This window comes from Ranitomeya imitator, chromosome 9 (assembly GCF_032444005.1).
Source record: "Ranitomeya imitator isolate aRanImi1 chromosome 9, aRanImi1.pri, whole genome shotgun sequence".
Lineage (NCBI taxonomy): Eukaryota > Metazoa > Chordata > Amphibia > Anura > Dendrobatidae > Ranitomeya > Ranitomeya imitator.
Genome location: NC_091290.1, coordinates 2,240,070 through 2,262,561, shown reverse-complemented (window position 1 = coordinate 2,262,561; position 22,492 = coordinate 2,240,070). Strand labels below are relative to the sequence as shown.

Below are 22,492 nucleotides of genomic sequence, written 5' to 3'. Positions count from 1 at the left end.
CCCTTTTTATAGGTTTGTTTGGGCTCAGACGCTGGGTGGTCCCATGTTCCTAGAAACACATGACCTCATGGAGTAAACTAATAGTAATCATGAGTTATTTGTCCAACCTCCTCATTTTGCTTTCCTCGTCATGTGTGACCAAAGCCAAAGGGACAAAGTTTCGGTCTCAGTAGAAGGTCATATACAGGCAGCAGTGTCCCCATGTGAGCACCATCATCAGGACACAAGTCTGAGCTCCAGCTGCCAGGAAAGACGTCTTACTGCGATGGAAACAGGAATTATAGCCCCCATTACAGTAGGAGAAACATAATGGGGCTTCCCTTGTGGTCTTTTTTTATTTATTTTTTTTTTAAAGCAAAAAAGCATAAATCTGCATTCCTCTGTGGTTCTCAGTAGAGGGGTTAATAAAACTATATTCTCGATGCATTTTTGGGCACGAAGTCCCCCTAGTCACAGGAACCACTAAGGACTGTGGATACGTCAGTGATTGGATAAAGAACTAATTTGTGGAGTTGGAGGTTTCTGTTGCTAATGACAAGCTGTGACCAAAGTCATGACCATGACGGTAAGAAGGAAAGCCCACATAGTGGAAATCATTGCTGGTAAAGGCCCCGGCTTGGACTGTCCACTCAGGATCTGCTGCTGAGAAGAGACGTGTCGTACAGAGGATTACAATGCTTTTATTACTTTGTATGCCTCGTTTTATCATCATCATAGCAGCAGACAACACTCCCTATTCACCTGACTACTCCTGCTCCTGACTACTGATGACTACTCCTGCTCCTGACTACTCCTGCTCCTGACTACTGATGATTACTCCTGCTCCTGACTACTCCTGATCCTGACTACTCCTGATCCTGACTACTCCTGATCCTGACTACTCCTGATCCTGACTACTCCTGATTCTGACTACTCCTGCTCCTGACTACTCCTGCTCCTGACTACAGTCTTGAGTACAGTGGGATTTTACACTTCTCTAGAACAATGCAGACTAATGTGACGCAGGGGTTGAGCTCTATAAGTTACTGTTTGTGGAGTGCACATAAGTGCGCCATGCCGTATTAATACCGTACTTTGAGAATTACGAGGCTGGACCGGGCACACTTCGTGCTCCAGTTCTGATTCATGATTGTCACTATTTTTTTACATGATTTTTTAGCCAATACTGGCAATAAATAAGGAAATCAATCATGGTATATAATACTTTTCAGAAACCAAATCTATTTTAATTTTCGTCAGTGCATATGATTGTGTGATTTTTGAGGTTTGCCTTGTAAGTGACTGGTGGCGCAGCCGCAATAGCGACCCGATACTGGAGTTACGCATTCAAACCAGCAAAGCATTCTGCATAAATAAATGAAATAAGTAGACATTAAAATACATCTATATATATATATATATATATATATATATATATATATATATATATATATATATGTGACTCAGATCGGACGACTGCGAGGCGAGCCCACACGAGTCTACAACCGGTGACGTTTGTTCATACAACAGCTTCACATTTGTCAGAAGTGATAAGAAATACCATTTATATCCAGTGCTTGTTATAACACTTAGGGAGCAAAAAAAAAATCTTGTTTTCTATAATACAAGAAAAATCAAGTTTCAGAATAAAAGAACATTCACTTTGTTCTTTGCTGCTGTAAATAAAACTTTTTTTTTTCAGTTTTTTTTTTTTTTTTGGTTAGGTCATAAAAAAAGCTAATGTAAATGCATAAAAATAATGACGTAATGTACAAAGCTGCACAACACATCCCGCCAAACGCTTAAAAATAGCAGAACCTTAGTTTACTGTAGACAGCTGTAAGACTTTATGGGACCCCCGTACAAGAAGGATCAGACCCCGCGCCAAGTAATAGGATTTATTCAATGTCTTGTGATGATGTAAATAGGTTATTTCACGCGTCATGTGAATACCGTCCTGCATCGTGCCGTGCTGACGGCAGCTGGAGCCGTGGGTCAGTGCGTCCTGTCTGTGGCCATCAGGAGACCCCCGGATCGTATGGGAACTCTACATGGGGGGGTGCTACCATGTCACATGACTGATCAGCTGTGAACGTTGCTAATGAGGTGATTGGTAAAAGGAAAGGAATGTTCCCCAGCCTTTATGGGGTGCACCAACAGGAGGCTGATCCGTTCCCACTAGGCCGGGGCAGTATTGGCACAAGGAGATGTTTTCCACTACTAAGTAGCCAAAGATTGTGTCTGATCTGGCATCTTCCTAAGTGGACACGTTATAAAGTATCTGCATCATTACAGATCAGCATGGTGGGGAGGACGCTTCTCAAATTGACGTGGACCCCTTGCATTCTGGAATGAATGTCCTCAATGTAAGAGACTGGGTTAAGACTGAATGCACAGGTAAACGGGGCCTGATGAGCCGCTTGGCTGCTGCAGGAGTCCTTTAATATGGCAGTCGTTGAATACACCTTTAGGATCCAAGCTCGTGGCCAGTTTTCGAGATCATCCCACCCATTAGCAGCGTTGACCATCTCCAGCTACACAACCTTTCAAGCACGTCTGCAATTCAGGAAGAAACGGGTTGCGACCATTTCTTAAGACTACATGGGAACAACTAAGACCATTCCATGCAAACGGCAGAAATATTGGCATTTTCTAAGACTTTTTTTTTCATTAAGACGTCAACTGACCAGTTACAAGACTTTAAAAAGATGTTTGGCACCAAAATGATGATGGATAGAGGGGGCAGTGACCAGAGCTTCCTCAACTGCGGGTTCTGCGCAGGTGTCTTCATGTCTGGGTTTCCAGTATGTAAAAATCAGTACCTATCTCCTAACATAATTCAGCATAAAAACACATTCACAACTTGTTGGCTGGTACATACCTGAGTGAGAATGTTTATACCCCATCCAAAAACAGTAACTCAAAAACTATCAGCATTCAAATAAAGGAAAACACACTCCATGTAAGACTCGTCAGACTACGGGTTCAGTTCAAGTCCTGATGTCGAAGAGTTGTTTTTTTTTTTTTTTTTTTTTTTTTTTTATCTTTTTACATATGTGTTCACTTAAAATAAAATAGAAAATAAGTTGAAGAAAACCCTAAGTGAGTCATTGTGTGTCACACATGAAATATTTAAGACCATTCTGCTGATGACTGTGGAAACCACATACGCATGCAGGCTCTTCGAGAAAGTTTTGTTCAACACTCCAAGTCCAGAGCAGATTTCCTCACTGTTTCCTCCAGTGTAGGCGGATGGGTTTGTTTCTTTAGTTAGTACCGAGCGCCTCACTGGCTTCATTGTCGCTGCTATAGTCTGATTTCGGCTCCTCGTCATATTCCTCATACATTTCCATTTCATCCTCCCCGTTCATCATATCGTTCCCACCCAGACTGGCAGCGTCCAGTTTCATGCCGTAGGTGCTCTGTATAACGGGGATGCTGGGCTCAGGGCTGGCGGACGTGCTGGAGCAATCTGAGGTCATCTGTGGGGACGGCGTGGTTGCGGCCATACTGATTGCGCCTGGATACACAACCCCTGTCGTTGTGCTGATCGGGATCTGAGGCTGTTGCCTAAAAGAAGCAGAACAGGAGGTTTGAGTACAAGGGGTTATTCCTTCTTAGTACATACGTTACATTGCTGACAGGCGTGTGCCAGGCTCCATGATTGTACAATATGTGCAGTAAGGGGAACATGGCCTCCATCTGCCTTTACTATCGGGACTGGAATTGTCATCAGAGCTTTGATGAAGGCACGACTTGTACAACCCCTGGCAAAAATGATGGAATCACCGGCCTTGGAGGATGTTCATTCAGTTGTTTAATTTTGTAGAAAAAAGCAGATCACAGACATGACACAAAACTAAAGTCATTTCAAATGGCAACTTTCTGACTTTAAGAAACACTAAAAAAATCAAGAACAAACAATGTGGTAGTCAGTAATGGTTACTTTCTTTAACCAAGCATAGGGGAAAAATTATGGAATCACTCCGTTCTGAGGAAAAAATTTATGGAATCACCCTGTAAAATTTCATAACCAAAAATAACACCTGCATCAAATTAGATCTGCTCGTTAGTCTGCATCTAAATAGGAGTGATCACACCTTGGAGAGCTGTTGCACCAAGTGTTACATAGTTACATAGTTATTAAGGTTGAAGGAAGACTATATGTCCATCTAGTTCAACCCATAGCCTAACCTAACATGCCCTAACATGTTGATCCAGAGGAAGGCAAAAAAACCCATGTGGCAAAGAGTAAGCTCCACATTGGGGAAAAAAATTCCTTCCCGACTCCACATACGGCAATCAGACTAGTTCCCTGGATCAACGCCCTATCAAGGAATCTAGTGTATATACCCTGTAACATTATACTTTTCCAGAAAGGCATCCAGTCCCCTCTTAAATTTAAGTAATGAATCACTCATTACAACATCATACGGCAGAGAGTTCCATAGTCTCACTGCTCTTACAGTAAAGAATCCGCGTCTGTTATTATGCTTAAACCTTTTTTCCTCCAACCGCAGAGAATGCCCCCTTGTCCCTGTTTCAGGTCTATGATTAAAAAGATCATCAGAAAGGTCTTTGTACTGTCCCCTCATATATTTATACATTAAAATAAGATCACCCCTTAGTCTTCGTTTTTCCAAACTAAATAGCCCCAAGTGTAATAACCTATCTTGGTATTGCAGACCCCCCAGTCCTCTAATAACCTTGGTCGCTCTTCTCTGCACCCGCTCCAGTTCAGCTATGTCTTTCTTAAACACCGGAGACCAGAACTGTGCACAGTATTCTAAGTGTGGTCGCACTAGTGACTTGTATAGAGGTAAAATTATATTCTCCTCATGAGCATCTATGCCTCTTTTACTGCATCCCATTATTTTATTTGCCTTTGTAGCCGCTGCCTGACACTGGCCACTAAATGTGAGTTTGTCATCCACCCATACACCCAGGTCTTTTTCATTGACGGTTTTGCCCAGAGTTTTAGAATTAAGCACATAATTATACATCTTATTACTTCTACCCAAGTGCATGACCTTACATTTATCCCCATTAAAGCTCATTTGCCATTTATCAGCCCAAGCTTCTAGTTTACATAAATCATCCTGTAATATAAAATTGTCCTCCTCTGTATTGATTACCCTGCAGAGTTTAGTGTCATCTGCAAATATTGAAATTCTGCTCTGAATGCCCCCTACAAGGTCATTAATAAATATGTTAAAAAGAAGAGGGCCCAATACTGACCCCTGTGGTACCCCACTGCTAACCGCTACCCAGTCCGAGTGTGCTCCATTAATAACCACACTTTGTTTCCTATCCCTGAGCCAGCTCTCAACCCACTTGCACATATTTTTCCCTATCCCCATTATTCTCATTTTATGTATCAACCTTTTGTGTGGCACCGTATCAAAAGCTTTTGAAAAGTCCATATACACTACATCCACTGGGTTCCCTTGGTCCAGTCCGGAACTTACCTCTTCATAGAAACTGATCAAATTAGTCTGACATGAACGGTCCCTAGTAAACCCGTGCTGATACTGGGTCATGAGGTTATTCCTCTTCAGATACTCCAGTATAGCATCCCTTAGAATGCCCTCCAGGATTTTACCCACAGTAGAGGTGAAGATTACTGGCCTATAATTTCCCAGTTCAGTTTTTGTTCCCTTTTTGAATATTGGCACCACATTTGCTATACGCCAGTCCTGTGGCACAGACCCTGTTATTATGGAGTCTCTAAAGATTAAAAATAATGGTCTATCAATGACTGTACTTAATTCCTGCAGTACTCGAGGTTGGATCCCATCCGGGCCCGGAGATTTGTCAATTTTAGTGATTTTTAGACGCCGCCGCACTTCCTGCTGGGTTAAGCAGGTGACATTTAATTGGGAATTTTTATCACGAGACATTTTGTCTGCCATGGGATTTTCTTGTGTAAATACTGATGAGAAAAGTCATTTAGCATATTGGCTTTTTCCTCATCCTCATCCACCATCTCACCCAGACTATTTTTAAGGGGGCCAACACTATCATTTTTTAGTTTCTTACTATTTATGTAGTTAAAGAATATTTTAGGATTATTTTTACTCTCTCTGGCAATGAGTCTCTCTGTCTCAATCTTTGCTGCCTTGATTTGCTTTTTACAGAATTTATTTAATTTTCTGTATTTATTTAATGCCTCCTCACTACCTACTTCCTTTAATTCTCTAAATGCTTTCTTTTTGTCACTTATTGCGCCCCTTACAGCTCTATTTAGCCATATTGGTTTCCTCCTATTTCTAGTATGTTTATTCCCATACGGTATATACTGTGCACAGGTCCTATCCAGGATGCTAATAAACGTCTCCCATTTTCTTTGTGTATTTTTGTGTCTCAGGATATCGTCCCAGTTAATTGCACCAAGATCCTCTCTCATCCGTTGGAAATTTGCCCTCCTGAAGTTTAGTGTCCTTGTAACCCCTCTACTACACATCTTTTTAAAGGATACATGAAAACTTATTATTTTGTGATCGCTATTTCCCAAGTGACCCCCAACCCTTATATTTGATATGCGGTCTGGCCTGTTGGTTAATATTAGGTCTAGTAGTGCCCCCCTTCTTGTTGGGTCCTGAACCAGTTGTGAAAGGTAATTGTCTCTCATAATTGTCAAAAACCGATTACCTTTGCTGGAACTGCAGGTTTCTGTTCCCCAATCTATTTCAGGGTAGTTGAAGTCCCCCATAATAATGACTTCTCCTTGAGTCGCAGCTTCATCTATTTGCTTTACGAGGATATTCTCCATTGCTTCCATTATTTTTGGAGATTTATAACAAACCCCTATCAGTAATTTATTATTTTTTCCCCCTCCACTTATCTCCACCCACAGGGATTCTACATTTTCATTAAATTCACCTATATTATCACGCAGGATGGGTTTTAAGGATGATTTTACATACAGACACACCCCTCCCCCTCGCTTATCTGTACGGTCATTTCTGAACAGGCTATAGCCCTGCAAGATAACAGCCCAGTCATGGCTCTCATCCAGCCACGTCTCAGATATCCCCACCATGTCATCATTATGCTCCAACAACATTAGTTCTAATTCATCCATCTTGTTGGCGATGCTTCTGGCATTAGTATACATGCACTTTATGTTCCTCTCTGTACTTCTATTTCTTAAATTATTAACTGTTCTGACCCCACCCCCCATGCCACCGCCACCCCCATCTTCCTTATTTGTGCCCAGGTCTCTGTCTGCACTATCTTCCCCTCCTATAAAATGAATACCCTCCCCCCCAATTCCTAGTTTAAACACTCCTCCAACCTTCTAGCCATTCTCTCCCCCAGCACAGCTGCACCCTCCCCATTGAGGTGCAGCCCGTCCCTAGCGTAGAGCCTGTAGCCAACTGAGAAGTCGGCCCAGTTCTGCAGGAACCCAAACCCCTCTTTCCTACACCAATTCTTGAGCCACTTATTCACCTCCCTAATCTCCCGTTGCCTCTCTGGCGTGGCACGTGGTACCGGCAGTATTTCGGAAAATACCACGTTGGAGGTCCTTGCTTTCAGCTTGCAGCCTAATTCCCTGAAATCATCTTTAAGGACCTTCCACCTACCTCTAACTTTGTCATTAGTGCCAATGTGCACCATGACCGCTGGGTCCTCACCAGCCCCTCCCAATAATCTGTCCACCCGATCAGCGATGTGTCGGACTCGAGCGCCAGGTAGGCAGCACACCGTTCGACGATCCCTGTCTTTGTGACAGATTGCCCTATCTGTTCCCCTAATAATTGAGTCGCCCACTACCAGCACCTGTCTGGCCTGCCCTGCTCTCCTATTTCCCTCCTTACTGGAGCAGTCACTCCTCCGGCTTTCAGAGGACATGCCTGGCTGCAGCAGTGCTACACCTGTACTGGCACCCCCCTCATCTGCCAACTTAGCAAACTTATTGGGGTGTTCCAGATCAGGACTAGCCTCCCTGGCACTCTTCCCTCTACCCCGCTTCCTAACTGTCACCCAGCTTGCTGCTTCACTGTCCTGCAGCTCCATCCCACCATCCCCCCCTCATCTGTCCCATTGAGCGTCTGCTCCGTGAGCAGAAGACTCCTCTCCATATTGTCTATGGATCTCAGTGTTGCCAGCTGCACATTTAGAGTCAGAATTTGGGTTTCCAAATGCACAACGTGCTCACATCTCGCACAGCAGTATGCACCCTCGATCGGCTGCTCAAGGACTGCATACATGTGGCAAGATGTGCACTGGATGGCATTAACAATCGTGGAGCACATTTCCTAATGGGGATTGCACCAGACAGAACAGTTCAATAAAAAAAAAAAAAAAAATAAATACAAAGTATTAATAGAAATCAGACAGCAATTCAGTAATTCCTCCCTTGGAAACTCCCTGACTCCAAAGTCACTGAATCACAAGTCACACTTACCGCCGTCCACACTTACGCTCAGGCCACACTCAGCTCGCTCACACTCGCTCTGCTGAAGATTTATAGATTTTTTTTTTTCTAGTTCCCCTCAACAGCAATCAACCTTGCTGTTCAAATGCACTTCCAAAAAGGACTTGAGCCCCAAACAGCTGCCCCTTATAAACCCTTAACTATGAGCCCCCACCCTAAGTTAACCCTTATGAATATAGCTACCCCCAATTCAGCAACTCACACCAATTCACACAGGTATTTGTTAAAGGCTTTCCAAATACCTCTTCACTGAATCACAAGTCACACTTACCGCCGTCCACACTTACGCTCAGGCCACACTCAGCTCGCTCACACTCGCTCTGCTGAAGATTTATAGATTTTTTTTTTTTTCTAGTTCCCCTCAACAGCAATCAACCTTGCTGTTCAAATGCACTTCCAAAAAAAAAAGTGGACTGACATGAATCATGGCTCCAACACCAGAGATGTCAATTGAAACAAAGGAGAGGATTATCAAACTCTTAAAAGAGGGTAAATCATCACGCAATGTTGCAAAAGATGTTAGTTGTTCACAGTCAGCTGTGTCTAAAATCTGGACCAAATACAAACAACATGGGAAGGTTGTTAAAGGCAAACATACTGGTAGACCAAGGAAGACATCAAAGCGTCAAGACCGGATACAAAACAATATTTCTCCAAAACAGGAAATACACAACAAAACAAATGAGGAACGAATAGGTGGAAACTGGAGTCAACGTCTGTGACCGAACTGTAAGAAACCGCCTAAAGGAAATGTGATTTACATACAGAAAAGCTAAACAAAAGCCATCATTAACACATAAACAGAAAAAACAAGGTTACAATGGGCTAAGGAAAAGCAATTGTGGACTGTGGATGACTGGATGAAAGTCATATACAGTGATGAATCACGAATCTGCATTGGGCAAGGTGATGATGCTGGAACTTTGGTGTCGTTCCAATGAGATTTATAAAGATGACTGCCTGAAGAGAACATGCAAATTCCCACAGTCATTGATGATATAGGGCTGCATGTCAGGTAAAGGCACTGGGGAGACGGCTGTCATTACATCTTCAATAAATGCACAAGTTTATGTGGATATTTTGGACACTTTTCTTATCCCATCAATTGAAAGGATGTTTGGGGACAATGAAATCATTTTTCAAGATGATAATGCCTCCTGCCATAGAGCAAAAACCGTGAAAACATTCCTGGAAAAAAGACACATAAGGTCAATGTCATGGGCTGCCAATAGTCCAGAGCTCAATCCAATTGACAATCTTTGGTGGAAGTTGGAGAAAATGGTCGATGACAAGAATCCAACCTGCAAAGCTGATCAGCAACAGCAATCAGAGAAAGTTAGAGCCAGATTGATGAAGAGTCCTGTGTGACCCTCATTAAGTCCAGGCCTCAGAGACTGCAAGCTGTTAGAAAAGCCAGAGGTGGTGCAACAAAATACTAGTGATGTGTTGGAGGGTTTTTTTGTTTGTTTGTTTTTCATGATTCCATAATGTTTTCCTCAGAATTGAGTGATTCCATAATTTTTTCCCTATGCTTGGTTAAGGCTACGTTCAGACTAGCGTTGTGCTAGTCTGCGTCGGCGCCGCGTCGGGCGACGCAGCAGCGACGCACGCGTCATGCGCCCCTATGTTTAACATGGGGGACGCATGCGTTTTTGCTTGTTACGTTTTGCGACGCGTGCGTCTTTTTAGCCGCAAGCGTCGGACCAAGAAAACGCAACAAGTTGCATTTTTCTTGCGTCCGATTTTCGGCAAAAATCGACGCACGCGTCGCAAAACGCAGCGTTTTTGCGTGCGTTTTGCCGCGTTTTTCGATGCGTTGTGCGTCGCGTCGGCGCACATCGCTAGTCTGAACGTAGCCTAACCCCTTCATGACCCAGCCTATTTTGACCTTAATGACCTGGCCGTTTTTTGTAATTCTGATCAGTGTCCCTTTATGAGGTAATAACTCAGGAACGCTTCAACGGATCCTAGCGGTTCTGAGATTTTTTTGTGTGACATATTGGGCTTCATGTTAGTGGTAAATTTAGGTCGATCATTTCTGCGTTTATTTGTGAAAAAACGGAAATTTGGCGAAAATTTTGAAAATTTCGCAATTTTCACATTTTGAATTTTTATTCTGTTAAACCAGAGAGTTATGTGACACAAAATAGTTAATAAATAACATTACCCACATGTCTACTTTACATCAGCACAATTTAGAATCAAATTTTTTTTTTTTGCTAGGAAGTTATAAGGGTTAAAATTTGACCAGTGATTTTTTACAACAAAATTTACAAAATCATTTTTTTTAGGGACCACCTCACATTTGAAGTCAGTTTGAGGGGTCTATATGGCTGAAAATACCCAAAAGTGACACCATTCTAAAAACTGCACCCCTCAAGGTGCACAAAACCACATTCAAGAAGTTTATTAACCCTTCAGGTGTTTCACAGCAGCAGAAGCAACATGGAAGGGAAAAAATCAACATTTAACTTTTTAGTCACAAAAATGATATTTTAGCAACAATTTTTTTTATTTTCCCAAGGGTAAAAGGAGAAACTGGACCACGAAAGTTGTCCAATTTGTCCTGAGTACACTGATACCTCATATGTGGGGGTAAACCACTGTTTGGGCGCACGGCAGGGCTCGGAAGGGAAGGAGCACCATTTGACTTTTTTAATGAAAAATCGGCTCCAATTTTAGCGGACACCATGTCGCGTTTGGAGAGCCCCTGTGTGCCTAAACATTGGAGCTCCCCCACAAGTGAACCCATTTTAGAAACTAGACGCCTTAAGGAACTTATCTAGATGCATAGTGAGCACTTTAAACCCCCAGGTGCTTCACAAATTGATCCGTAAAAATGAAAAAGTACTTTTTATTCACAAAAAAATTCTTTTAGCCTCAATTTTTTCATTTTCACATGGGCAACAGGATGAAATGAATCCTAAAATTTGTTGGGCAATTTCTCCCGAGTACGCCGATACCTCACATGTGGGGGTAAACCACTGTTTGGGCACATGGTAAGGCTCGAAAGGGAAGGAGCGCCATTTGACTTTTTGAATGAAAAATTATCTCCATCGTTAGCGGACACCATGTCGCGTTTGGAGAGCCCCTGTGTGCCTAAACACTGGAGCTCCCCCACAAGTGACCCCATTTTGGAAACTAGACCCCCAAGGAACTTATCTAGATGCATAGTGAGCACTTTAAACCCCCAGGTGCTTCACAGAAGTTTATAACACAAAGCCGTGAAAATAAATAATTTTTCTTTCCTCAAAAATGATTTTTTGCCCGGAATTTTTTATTTTCCCAAGGGTAACAGGAGAAATTGGACCACAAATGTTGTTGTCCAGTTTGTCCGGAGTACGCTGATACCCCATATGTCGGGGTAAACCACTGTTTGGGTGCACGGCAGGGCTCGGAAGGGAAGGCATGCCATTTGGCTTTTTGAATGGAAAATTAGCTCCAATCATTAGCGGACACCATGTCACGTTTGGAGAGCCCCTGTGTGCCTAAACATTGGAGCTCCCCCACAAGTGACCCCATTTTGGAAACTAGACCTCCCAAGGAACTAATTTAGATGTGTGGTGAGCACTTTGAACCCCCAAGTGCTTCACAGAAGTTTACAACGCAGAGGCATGAAAATACAAATTTTTCTTTTCTCAAAAATGATTTTTTTTTAGCCCGCAATTTTTTATTTTCCCAAGGGTAACAGGAGAAATTGGACCACAAAAGTTGTTGTCCAGTTTCTCCTGAGTACGCTGATACCCCATATGTTGGGGTAAACCACTGTTTGGGCACACTTCGGGGCTCGGAAGGGAGAGAGCACCATTTGACTTTTTCAACGCAAGATTGGCTGGAATCAATGGTTGCGCCATGTTGCGTTTGGAGACCTCTGATGTGCCTAAACAGTGGAAACCCCTCAATTCTCACTTCAACACTAACCGCAACACACCCCTAACCCTTATGTCAACTGTAGCCATAACCCTAATCACAGCCCTAACCCCAACACACCCCTAACCACAACCCTAACCCCAACACACCCGTAACCCTAACCACAACCCTAACCCCAACACACCCCTAACCCTAGTCTTAACCCTAATTCCAACCCTAACTCTAATTCCAGCCCTAACCCTAAGGCTATGTGCCCACGTTGCGGATTTGTGTGCGGATTTTTCCACACCGTCTTTGAAAAATCTGCAGGTAAAACGCACTGCGCTTTACCTGCGGATTTCCAGTGTTTTTTGTGTGGATTTCACCTGCGGATTCCTATTATGGAGCAGGTGTAAAACGCTGCGGAATCCGCACAAAGAATTGACATGCTGCGGAAAATACAACGCAGCGTTTCCGCTCTGGATTTTCCGCACCATGGGCACAGCGGATTTGGTTTTCCATAGTTTTACGTGGTACTGTAAACGTGATGGAAAACTGCTACGAATCCACAGCCAAATCCGCACCGTGTGCACATAGCCTAATTCTAACCATAATTCCAACCCTAGCCCTAATTCTAACCCTATCCCCAAGTGCAACGCTATCCCTAAGTGCAACCCTACCTCTAACCCGAACGGAAAAACAAAAATAAATATATTTTCTGTGTTTTATTATTTTCCCTACCTATGGGGGGGGGGGGGTTATTTACTATTTTTTTTAATTTTGATCGCTGCGCATGCGCCCGCCATTTTCGAAGATACTGGCGCCTATGCGAGAAGACCGAGGACACCGGGACTAGGTAAGTATGGGGGGTGCGATCGGGCAGCGGGGGGGGGGGGGGGGGCGAGGCTCGTTTGGTAGAGGAAGGCGCTTAGGACAAGACGGAGGGGTACGGAACACTGAACGCTGCAGATCGACGCCGTCAGTCGGTTGGGGGGCCAGATCGGGGTCTCCAGCCATGGCCGATGCTATTGCAGCATCGGCCATGGTTGGATTGTAATATTTCACCAATTTTCATAGGTGAAATATTACAGATTGCCCTGATTGGCTGTTTCACTTTCAACAGCCAATCAGAGCGATTGTAGCCACGGGGGGGGGGGGGGGGGGGGACGACCCTGCAGGTCGGGTGAAATTGGAGTTAACCCTTTCACCCGGCCAGCAGGGACGCGATCCGACCATGACGCATATGCTGCGTCAAAGGTCGGGAAGGGGTTAAAGTAACCATTACTGACGACCACATTTTTTATTCTTGATTTCTTTTAGTGTTTCTTAAAGCCAGAAAGTTGCCATGTGAAATGACTTTAGTTTTGTGTCATGTCTGTGATCGGCTTTTTTTCTACAAAATTAAACAACTGAATGAACGTCCTCCAAGGCCGGTGATTCCACCATTTTTGCCAGGGGTTGTAGAACATTACTCATTTTCTTAGTTTTCAGTTTTTTTTTTTTATATAAGATTTATTCTGTTTATTGCTGTAGAAAAAAAAATAAAATCCAGTAGTGAAATAAGAAGCTGCCGATCTGAACATTCTCCCCCCAATGTTGCAGTCCCTCTTGCGTCCTCACCCCACTGTGAAGAACTGCCGCATCTCCTGCCGCCGGGACCTCATCAGCTGCTTGTACTCTCCGATGCGCAGCTTCTTGCCATCCACAATGCAGGTGCGCTTTGGCCGGGGCTTGTACTTGTAGTTCGGATACTTCTCTAGGTGGATCTTGCTCAGTCGTGCTTGTTCTTCATAATAAGGTTGTTTTTCTTGATTTGTCATGGATTTCCAACGGGAACCTGCAAATAAAGAAATGTATATAAAACAAACAAAAAAAACACCTCAAAGAAGCCAAAGCCGAGCTCAGTAACGGGATGTGTGACGCACAAGGGCCCCGGGAACCTGCACCATATTAATGTCCCTAAGAAAAGACCCGTAGATCATTGCGCCTTGCTATATGCAAATGCTAATTCCAAATTTATCTGCCAAACATGTAACGTTTACGCCAGTTTACAGCCTTCTAGTTGAATGTTGATGTGAATCTCCGAGGATAGCGTCCTTTAGCCTTAGCCGTGAACTATGACAGTAAATGGCCGGTTACCACTGATTCAAATAATGCTGAATAGATCCTAAGCGTCTATTCTGTGGGAGTAATAGAAAACAAATGGCAGGATAGTGGTGAAAGAAGCAGATTGTGAGGAATAGCTCACAATGCTCCCAATGTGACTGCGGAGAGGAACGTCGTCTTCTGGTGGGAGGATGAGCATGGCGGACGGAGAATACAAGGAGCTGGACCTAAAGGACGACTCCATAGACGTAAGAAATGAGCGCGGAGCGGACGGCTTTACGAGGTCACTACTCTTCCACTTCTCCCATACTGACACAATGGCGACCATGGACATATAAGCCACCTAGTCACTTACTAAGATGGAGGCTGCCATTATATTTACCTGGCACCTGAGAAACGCTGCTATAGAGGATGCTGGATCCCTGCCATAAACTAAAAGCTATCTATTATATAATTGTCTAAGGGTCACTTCCGTCTGTCTGTCCTTCTGTCACGGTTATTCATTCGCTGATTGGTCTCGCCAGCTGCCTGTCATGGCTGCCGCGACCAATCAGCGACGGGCACAGTCTGGAAGAACATGGCCGCTCCTTACTCCCCTCCGGTCACCGCTAACACAGGGTTAATGCCGGCGGTAACGGACCGCGTTCCGTTACCGCCGCTATTAACCCTGTGTGTCCCCAACTTTTTACTATTGACGCTGCCTATGCGGCATCAATAGTAAAAAATGTAATGTTAAAAATAATAATAATAAAAAAAAAAACCTGCTATACGCACCCTCCGTAGTCCGCTGAGCCGCTCCCGCCGGCCGCCATCTTCCGCTGCAGTTTCCGGTGGCAAAGATGGTATGGCAGAAGGACCTGTCATGACGTCACGGTCATGTGACCGCGACGTTATCACAGGTCCTGCGCTCTGATACCAACCCTGGGACCGCAAGCTGCCGTGGACTACAAGGGGCCTTCGGAAAGGTGAGTATATGTTTTCTATTTTATTTTTTCACCTGAGACAAACCTGGCTGGGCAATATACTACGTGGCTCTGTGCTGTATACTACGTCACTAGGCAATATACTATGTGTCTAGGCAATATACTATGTGTCTGGGCAATATACTACGTCACTGGGCAATATACTATGTGGCTCTGTGCTGTATACTACGTCACTAGGCAATATACTATGTCTGGGCAATATACTATGTGTCTGGGCAATATACTATGTGTCTGGGCAATATACTACGTGGCTGGGCAATATACTATGTGGCTCTGTGCTGTATACTACGTAGCTGGGCAATATACTACGTGGCTGGGCAATATACTACGTGACTGGGCAATATACTACGTGGCTGGGCAATATACTACATAGTAACATAGTAAGGCTGAAAAAAGACATTTGTCCATCCAGTTCAGCCTATATTCCATCATAATAAATCCCCAGATCTACGTCCTTCTACAGAACCTAATAATTGTATGATACAATATTGTTCTGCTCCAGGAAGACATCCAGGCCTCTCTTGAACCCCTCGACTGAGTTCGCCATCACCACCTCCTCAGGCAAGCAATTCCAGATTCTCACTGCCCTAACAGTAAAGAATCCTCTTCTATGTTGGTGGAAAAACCTTCTCTCCTCCAGACGCAAAGAATGCCCCCTTGTGCCCGTCACCTTCCTTGGTATAAACAGATCCTCAGCGAGATATTTGTATTGTCCACTTATATACTTATACATGGTTATTAGATCGCCCCTCAGTCGTCTTTTTTCTAGACTAAATAATCCTAATTTCGCTAATCTATCTGGGTATTGTAGTTCTCCCATCCCCTTTATTAATTTTGTTGCCCTCCTTTGTACTCTCTCTAGTTCCATTATATCCTTCCTGAGCACCGGTGCCCAAAACTGGACACAGTACTCCATGTGCGGTCTAACTAGGGATTTGTACAGAGGCAGTATAATGCTCTCATCATGTGTATCCAGACCTCTTTTAATGCACCCCATGATCCTGTTTGCCTTGGCAGCTGCTGCCTGGCACTGGCTGCTCCAGGTAAGTTTATCATTAACTAGGATCCCCAAGTCCTTCTCCCTGTCAGATTTACCCAGTGGTTTCCCGTTCAGTGTGTAATGGTGATATTGATTCCTTCTTCCCATGTGTATAACCTTACATTTATCATTGTTAAACCTCATCTGCCACCTTTCAGCCCAAGTTTCCAACTTATCCAGATCCATCTGTAGCAGATTACTATCTTCTCTTGTATTAACTGCTTTACATAGTTTTGTATCATCTGCAAATATCGATATTTTACTGTGTAAACCTTCTACCAGATCATTAATGAATATGTTGAAGAGAACAGGTCCCAATACCGACCCCTGCGGTCCCCACTGGTCACAGCGACCCAGTTAGAGACTATACCATTTATAACCACCCTCTGCTTTCTATCACTAAGCCAGTTACTAACCCATTTACACACATTTTCCCCCAGACCAAGCATTCTCATTTTGTGTACCAACCTCTTGTGCGGCACGGTATCAAACGCTTTGGAAAAATCGAGATATACCACGTCCAATGACTCACCGTGGTCCAGTCTATAGCTTACCTCTTCATAAAAACTGATTAGATTGGTTTGACAGGAGCGATTTCTCATAAACCCATGCGGATATGGAGTTAAACAGTTATTCTCATTGAGATAATCCAGAATAACATCCCTCAGAAACCCTTCAAATATTTTACCAACAATAGAGGTTAGACTTACTGGCCTATAATTTCCAGGTTCACTTTTAGAGCCCTTTTTGAATATTGGCACCACATTTGCTATGCGCCAATCCTGCGGAACAGACCCTGTCGCTATAGAGTCCCTAAAAATAAGAAATAATGGTTTATCTATTACATTACTTAGTTCTCTTAGTACTCGTGGGTGTATGCCATCCGGACCCGGAGATTTATCTATTTTAATCTTATTTAGCCGGTTTCGCACCTCTTTGTCGCTGGGCAATATACTACGTGGCTGGGCAATATACGGTACTACGTGGCTGTGCTATATATATTACGTGGCTGGGCAATATACTAGGTGGCTGGGCAATATACTACGTGGCTGGGCAATATACTACGTGGCTGGGCAATATACTACGTGGCTGGGCAATATACTACGTGGCTGGGCAATATACTACGTGGCTGGGCAATATACTAGGTGGCTGGGCAATATACTACGTGGCTGGGCAATATACTACGTCACTGGGTAATATACAACGTGGCTGGGCAATATACTACGTGGCTGGGCAATATACTACGTGGTTGGGCAATATACTACGTGGTTGGGCAATATACTACGTGGTTGGGCAATATACTACGTGGCTGGGCAATATACTACGTGACTGGGCAATATACTACGTGACTGGGCAATATACTACGTGACTGGGCAATATACTACGTGACTGGGCAATATACTACGTGGCTGGGCAATATACTACGTGGCTGGGCAATATACTACGTGGCTGGGCAATATACTACGTGGCTGGGCAATATACTACGTGGCTGGGCAATACACTACGTGGCTGGGCAATACACTACGTGGCTGGGCAATACACTACGTGGCTGGGCAATACACTACGTGGCTGGGCAATACACTACGTGGCTGGGCAATACACTACGTGGCTGGGCAATATACTACGTGACTGGGCAATATACTACGTGGCTGGGCAATATACTACGTGGCTGAGCAATATACTACGTGGCTGGGCAATATACTACGTGGCTGGGCAATATACTGCGTGGCTGGGCAATATACTGCGTGGCTGGGCAATATACTACGTGGCTGTGCTATATACTACGTGGCTGTGCTATATACTACGTGGCTGTGCTATATACTACGTGGCTCTGCTATATACTACGTGGCTGGGCAATATACTACGTGGCTGGGCAATATACTACGTGGCTGGGCAATATACTACGTGGCTGGGCAATATACTACGTGACTGGGCAATATACTACGTGGCTGGTCGCTGGGTAATATACTACGTGGCTGGGCAATATACTACGTGGCTGGGCAATATACTACGTGGCTGGGCAATATACTACGTGGCTGGGCAATATACTACGTGGCTGGGCAATATACTACGTGGCTGGGCAATATACTACGTGGCTGGGCAATATACTACGTGGCTGGGCAATATACTACGTGGCTGGGCAATATACTACGTGGCTGGGCAATATACTACGTCGCTGGGCAATATACTACGTCGCTGGGCAATATACTACGTGGCTGGGCAATATACGGTACTACGTGGCTGGGCAATATACTACGTGGCTGGGCAATATACTACGTGGCTGGGCAATATACTACGTGACTGGGCAATATACTACGTGGCTGGGCAATATACTACGTGGCTGGGCAATATACTACGTGGCTGTGCTATATACTACGTGGCTGGGCAATATACTACGTGGCTGGGCAATATACTACGTGGCTGGGCAATATACTACGTGGCTGGGCAATATACTACGTGGCTGGGCAATATACTACGTGGCTGGGCAATATACTACGTGGCTGTGCTATATACTATGTGGCTCTGCTATATACTACGTGGCTCTGCTATATATTACGTCGCTGGGCAATATACTACGTGGACTGTGCAATATACTACGTGGCTGGGCAGTATACTACGTGGCTGGGCAATATACTACGTGGCTGGGCAGTATACTACGTGGCTGGGCAGTATACTACGTGGCTGGGCAATATACTACGTGGCTGGGCAGTATACTACGTGGACATGCATATTCTACAATACCCGATGCGTTAGAATCGGGCCACCATCTAGTGAAAAATAAATGCCAAGCCCCTCCATTCAGAAAACCGTCACCTAAACTCCTGCTCGGGCTCCTTCTCCGTGCCTACCAATGTGGTGGATGAGCGCAGATATCAGGGGTCTCTCGGCAGAGCTGGACGTGGGCGAGACGCTTCCTGCGAGATAGCGGGATGGAGCGCAGCCATGAGCCCAGACACCGCCGGCTGCACAATAAGCTTTTCCAGGCACCGCCAGGTCCCTCATTATCCCGTGTCACACGTACTTGGCGGCACTCGTACAAAATGATGGAACGCTATTAAATAACATAGAAATGCCTCCATTTTGCATATGTAACACTCAATTAAAATAACTTGGGAGGATTCTGGCAAACAGGCTAATCCCCTCATTACTCCGCGCTGTCTAAATATATTCCGCTTTATGAATGTAACAAAGTGACTTATTTAACAAGGTGTCTGTGCCTCTGCCCAGCCCTGGAAACAGCTGCACGGCCGGCCCGACACGCGTGGGAGCAGCGCAGGGACACGGCGACATGTTTATCTTCTACTTCCACGGCTTTTCCTCAGAAACTAATGAAAGCAATGACATTATCCAGGCTGAGTGGAGGCGAAAACCTGCCCAAGAGGGCTGACGTCAAGTATGTGATCAGCTGCCACCACACATACACCAACCTACACGTCGTGCTAATGTAAGTGCACCCGGGGATACAGGTACCCCGAGCTGAACGTCACACGGGGATACAGGTACCCCGAGCCGTGCGTCACCCGGGGATACAGGTACCCCGAGCCGTGCGTCACCGGGGATACAGGTACCCCGAACTGAACGTCACCCGGGGATACAGGTACCCCGAACCGTGCGTCACCCGGGGATACAGGTACCCCGAACTGAACGTCACACGGGGATACAGGTACCCCGAGCTGAACGTCACACGGGGATACAGGTACCCCGAGCCGTGCGTCACCCGGGGATACAGGTACCCCGAGCCGTGCGTCACCGGGGATACAGGTACCCCGAACTGAACGTCACCCGGGGATACAGGTACCCCGAGCCGTGCGTCACCCGGGGATACAGGTACCCCGAGCTGAACGTCACACGGGGATACAGGTACCCCGAGCCGTGCGTCACCCGGGGATACAGGTACCCCGAGCCGAGCGTCACCCGGGGATACAGGTACCCCGAGCCGAGTGTCACCCGGGGATACAGGTACCCCGAGCCGTGCGTCACCCGGGGATACAGGTACCCCGAGCCGTGCGTCACCCGGGGATACAGGTACCCCGAGCCGTGCGTCACCCGGGGATACAGGTACCCCGAGCCGTGCGTCACCCGGGGATACAGGTACCCCGAGCCGTGCGTCACCCGGGGATACAGGTACCCCGAGCTGAACGTCACACGGGGATACAGGTACCCCGAGCCGTGCGTCACCCGGGGATACAGGTACCCCGAGCCGAGCGTCACCCGGGGATACAGGTACCCCGAGCCGAGTGTCACCCGGGGATACAGGTACCCCGAGCCGAGCGTCACCCGGGGATACAGGTACCCCGAACTGAACGTCACCCGGGGATACAGGTACCCCGAGCCGTGCGTCACCCGGGGATACAGGTACCCCGAGCTGAACGTCACACGGGGATACAGGTACCCCGAGCCGTGCGTCACCCGGGGATACAGGTACCCCGAGCCGAGCGTCACCCGGGGATACAGGTACCCCGAGCCGAGCGTCACCCGGGGATACAGGTACCCTGAGCTGGCAGTCAATTAGACCAGAGGAGAGCAGATTTTGGACGGCAGATGTGAATGTTGCTGTAATGTAAGCGCATTATGTGGCTGCTTTCACTGCAGCTCTGGATGTGGCTGGAGCATAAGCTATGCCCAGGCTTCTCCTGCCAGATCTGCATCCTCCTCCTCCTCCTGGGCGACTGCGGCGGAGCTGTGGATTCAGGAGCTGCTCATCTGTCACTCACCAAGGATTTTACTGATGTTGGAGTTGTGCATGTCCGGAAACGCCTGCAGGATTTTCCTTCGTTCGTCTTTTGCCCAAACCATGAAAGCGTTCATTGGTCGTTTGATGTGCGGCTCATTGCTGCTCCGTCCTCGTGCGTCCCTGTAGACCCGTGCTTCCACCACTGTGGTGCCCCCTGTCAGATAACAGAGAAATCATAATGTCAAGATCACATCCTAGATTTCATGCCACCCGTACCCGAATTTGTCTTTCCTACCAAACCCCGGCACCCGAGAGCCGCGTCCGACACAGGTCGAAATAGTGACCTCCGCTGCGGAGATCGAGCTGGGGCGGATGGGGGTATGGCAAACGTTTACACATCATTAGAGGATGGCAGGACTACAACTCCCAGCAGGATGAGAGAGTGCTTACTTGGAGGAGTCCGATTCTGCACTGGGAAATTGCAGTTGCTAGTAACGAGCTGGATTATCAAATGCTGGATTACAGGAATTCTATAACAGAGTTCACACTGTCGGGATTTGTGAGCGGCTGATAAATGCCGGCGTGGTGACGAGGTCCTGTTAGGCCGGGCTCACACGTCCGTACCCAGCCCTCGGCCCGGAGCCTGCATGTATTTCTATAGAACGCTCCGGAGCGCCGGCGGCACTGCCGGGTATTGATGAGCGAGCTCCTCACAAGTGTGACCCCGGCCTTAGACTTTTCCTCTGATCGTCCCCCTCCTGGTTTGGGAAATACTCATGTAAAATACTGATCGTGTGAACAAAGCCTGAAAGTGATCTTCCTGAGCATCCTAGCAGCAGGCTGTGCAGAGGGCCCTATGACAACTCCTCCAGCCCAGGGGCCGCCCCATCTAATGGAATCGGTGGATGGCAGCTGTGAAGAGGTTTCCTGCTGTCCCTGACTTGTGAGCAGCGCTCTGCCATATGTCGGTGCACGGCTAATGACTGGTGGTAAAATGAAGGAGCCTCTACCCAGCCCCTGTCTCCATGATGCCTCCCAACCTCCCGGCTGTAAGAAACCTGCACAAACCTCACTTCTCCAAACCTGGAGACCACGGTGCCTTATTGGTAGAGCCCACTGGAACCTTCTCTGGCACTTAAATATATGTCATATTTGTTTTTTGGGGGTCTGACAACTTGTTGTGTTCTCGCCCATTGCTAAAGTGAAATCTTTGTCTTTTCATTTTGCGTTCCTATAATATTCTATATAAAAAGGAAAACCCCAGAAACTGCCCACAGCTGCTATAAATATAAAGACGCTGCAAGAATCGACAATCAGGGACATTCTTTTCACCACTGCAAAATGCTAAATCATTAATATGGAAAATTATTATCAAGCAGATATTATTTTTAACTGCACACGAATAAAACCTTGGTCGGATG

General features: G+C 45.9%; 1 protein-coding gene across 11 annotated transcripts in view; it reads right to left on the bottom strand.

Annotated features, from left to right (window-relative positions):
- Positions 1–3,029: 3,029 nt before the first annotated feature.
- SOX6 (SRY-box transcription factor 6) overlaps positions 3,030–22,492 on the bottom strand; it is an 846,804-nt gene continuing 827,341 nt past the window's right edge. For all 11 annotated transcript variants that reach the window (XM_069739870.1, XM_069739868.1, XM_069739873.1 and 8 more), the window contains 3 exons: positions 21,112–21,285; positions 13,889–14,105; positions 3,030–3,549 (listed from right to left, as the gene is read on the bottom strand). In XM_069739870.1, coding sequence (XP_069595971.1) covers positions 3,246–3,549; positions 13,889–14,105; positions 21,112–21,285 — 695 coding nt within the window. In that variant the 3' untranslated portion in view covers positions 3,030–3,245. The remainder of the gene's footprint in view (positions 3,550–13,888; positions 14,106–21,111; positions 21,286–22,492) is intronic.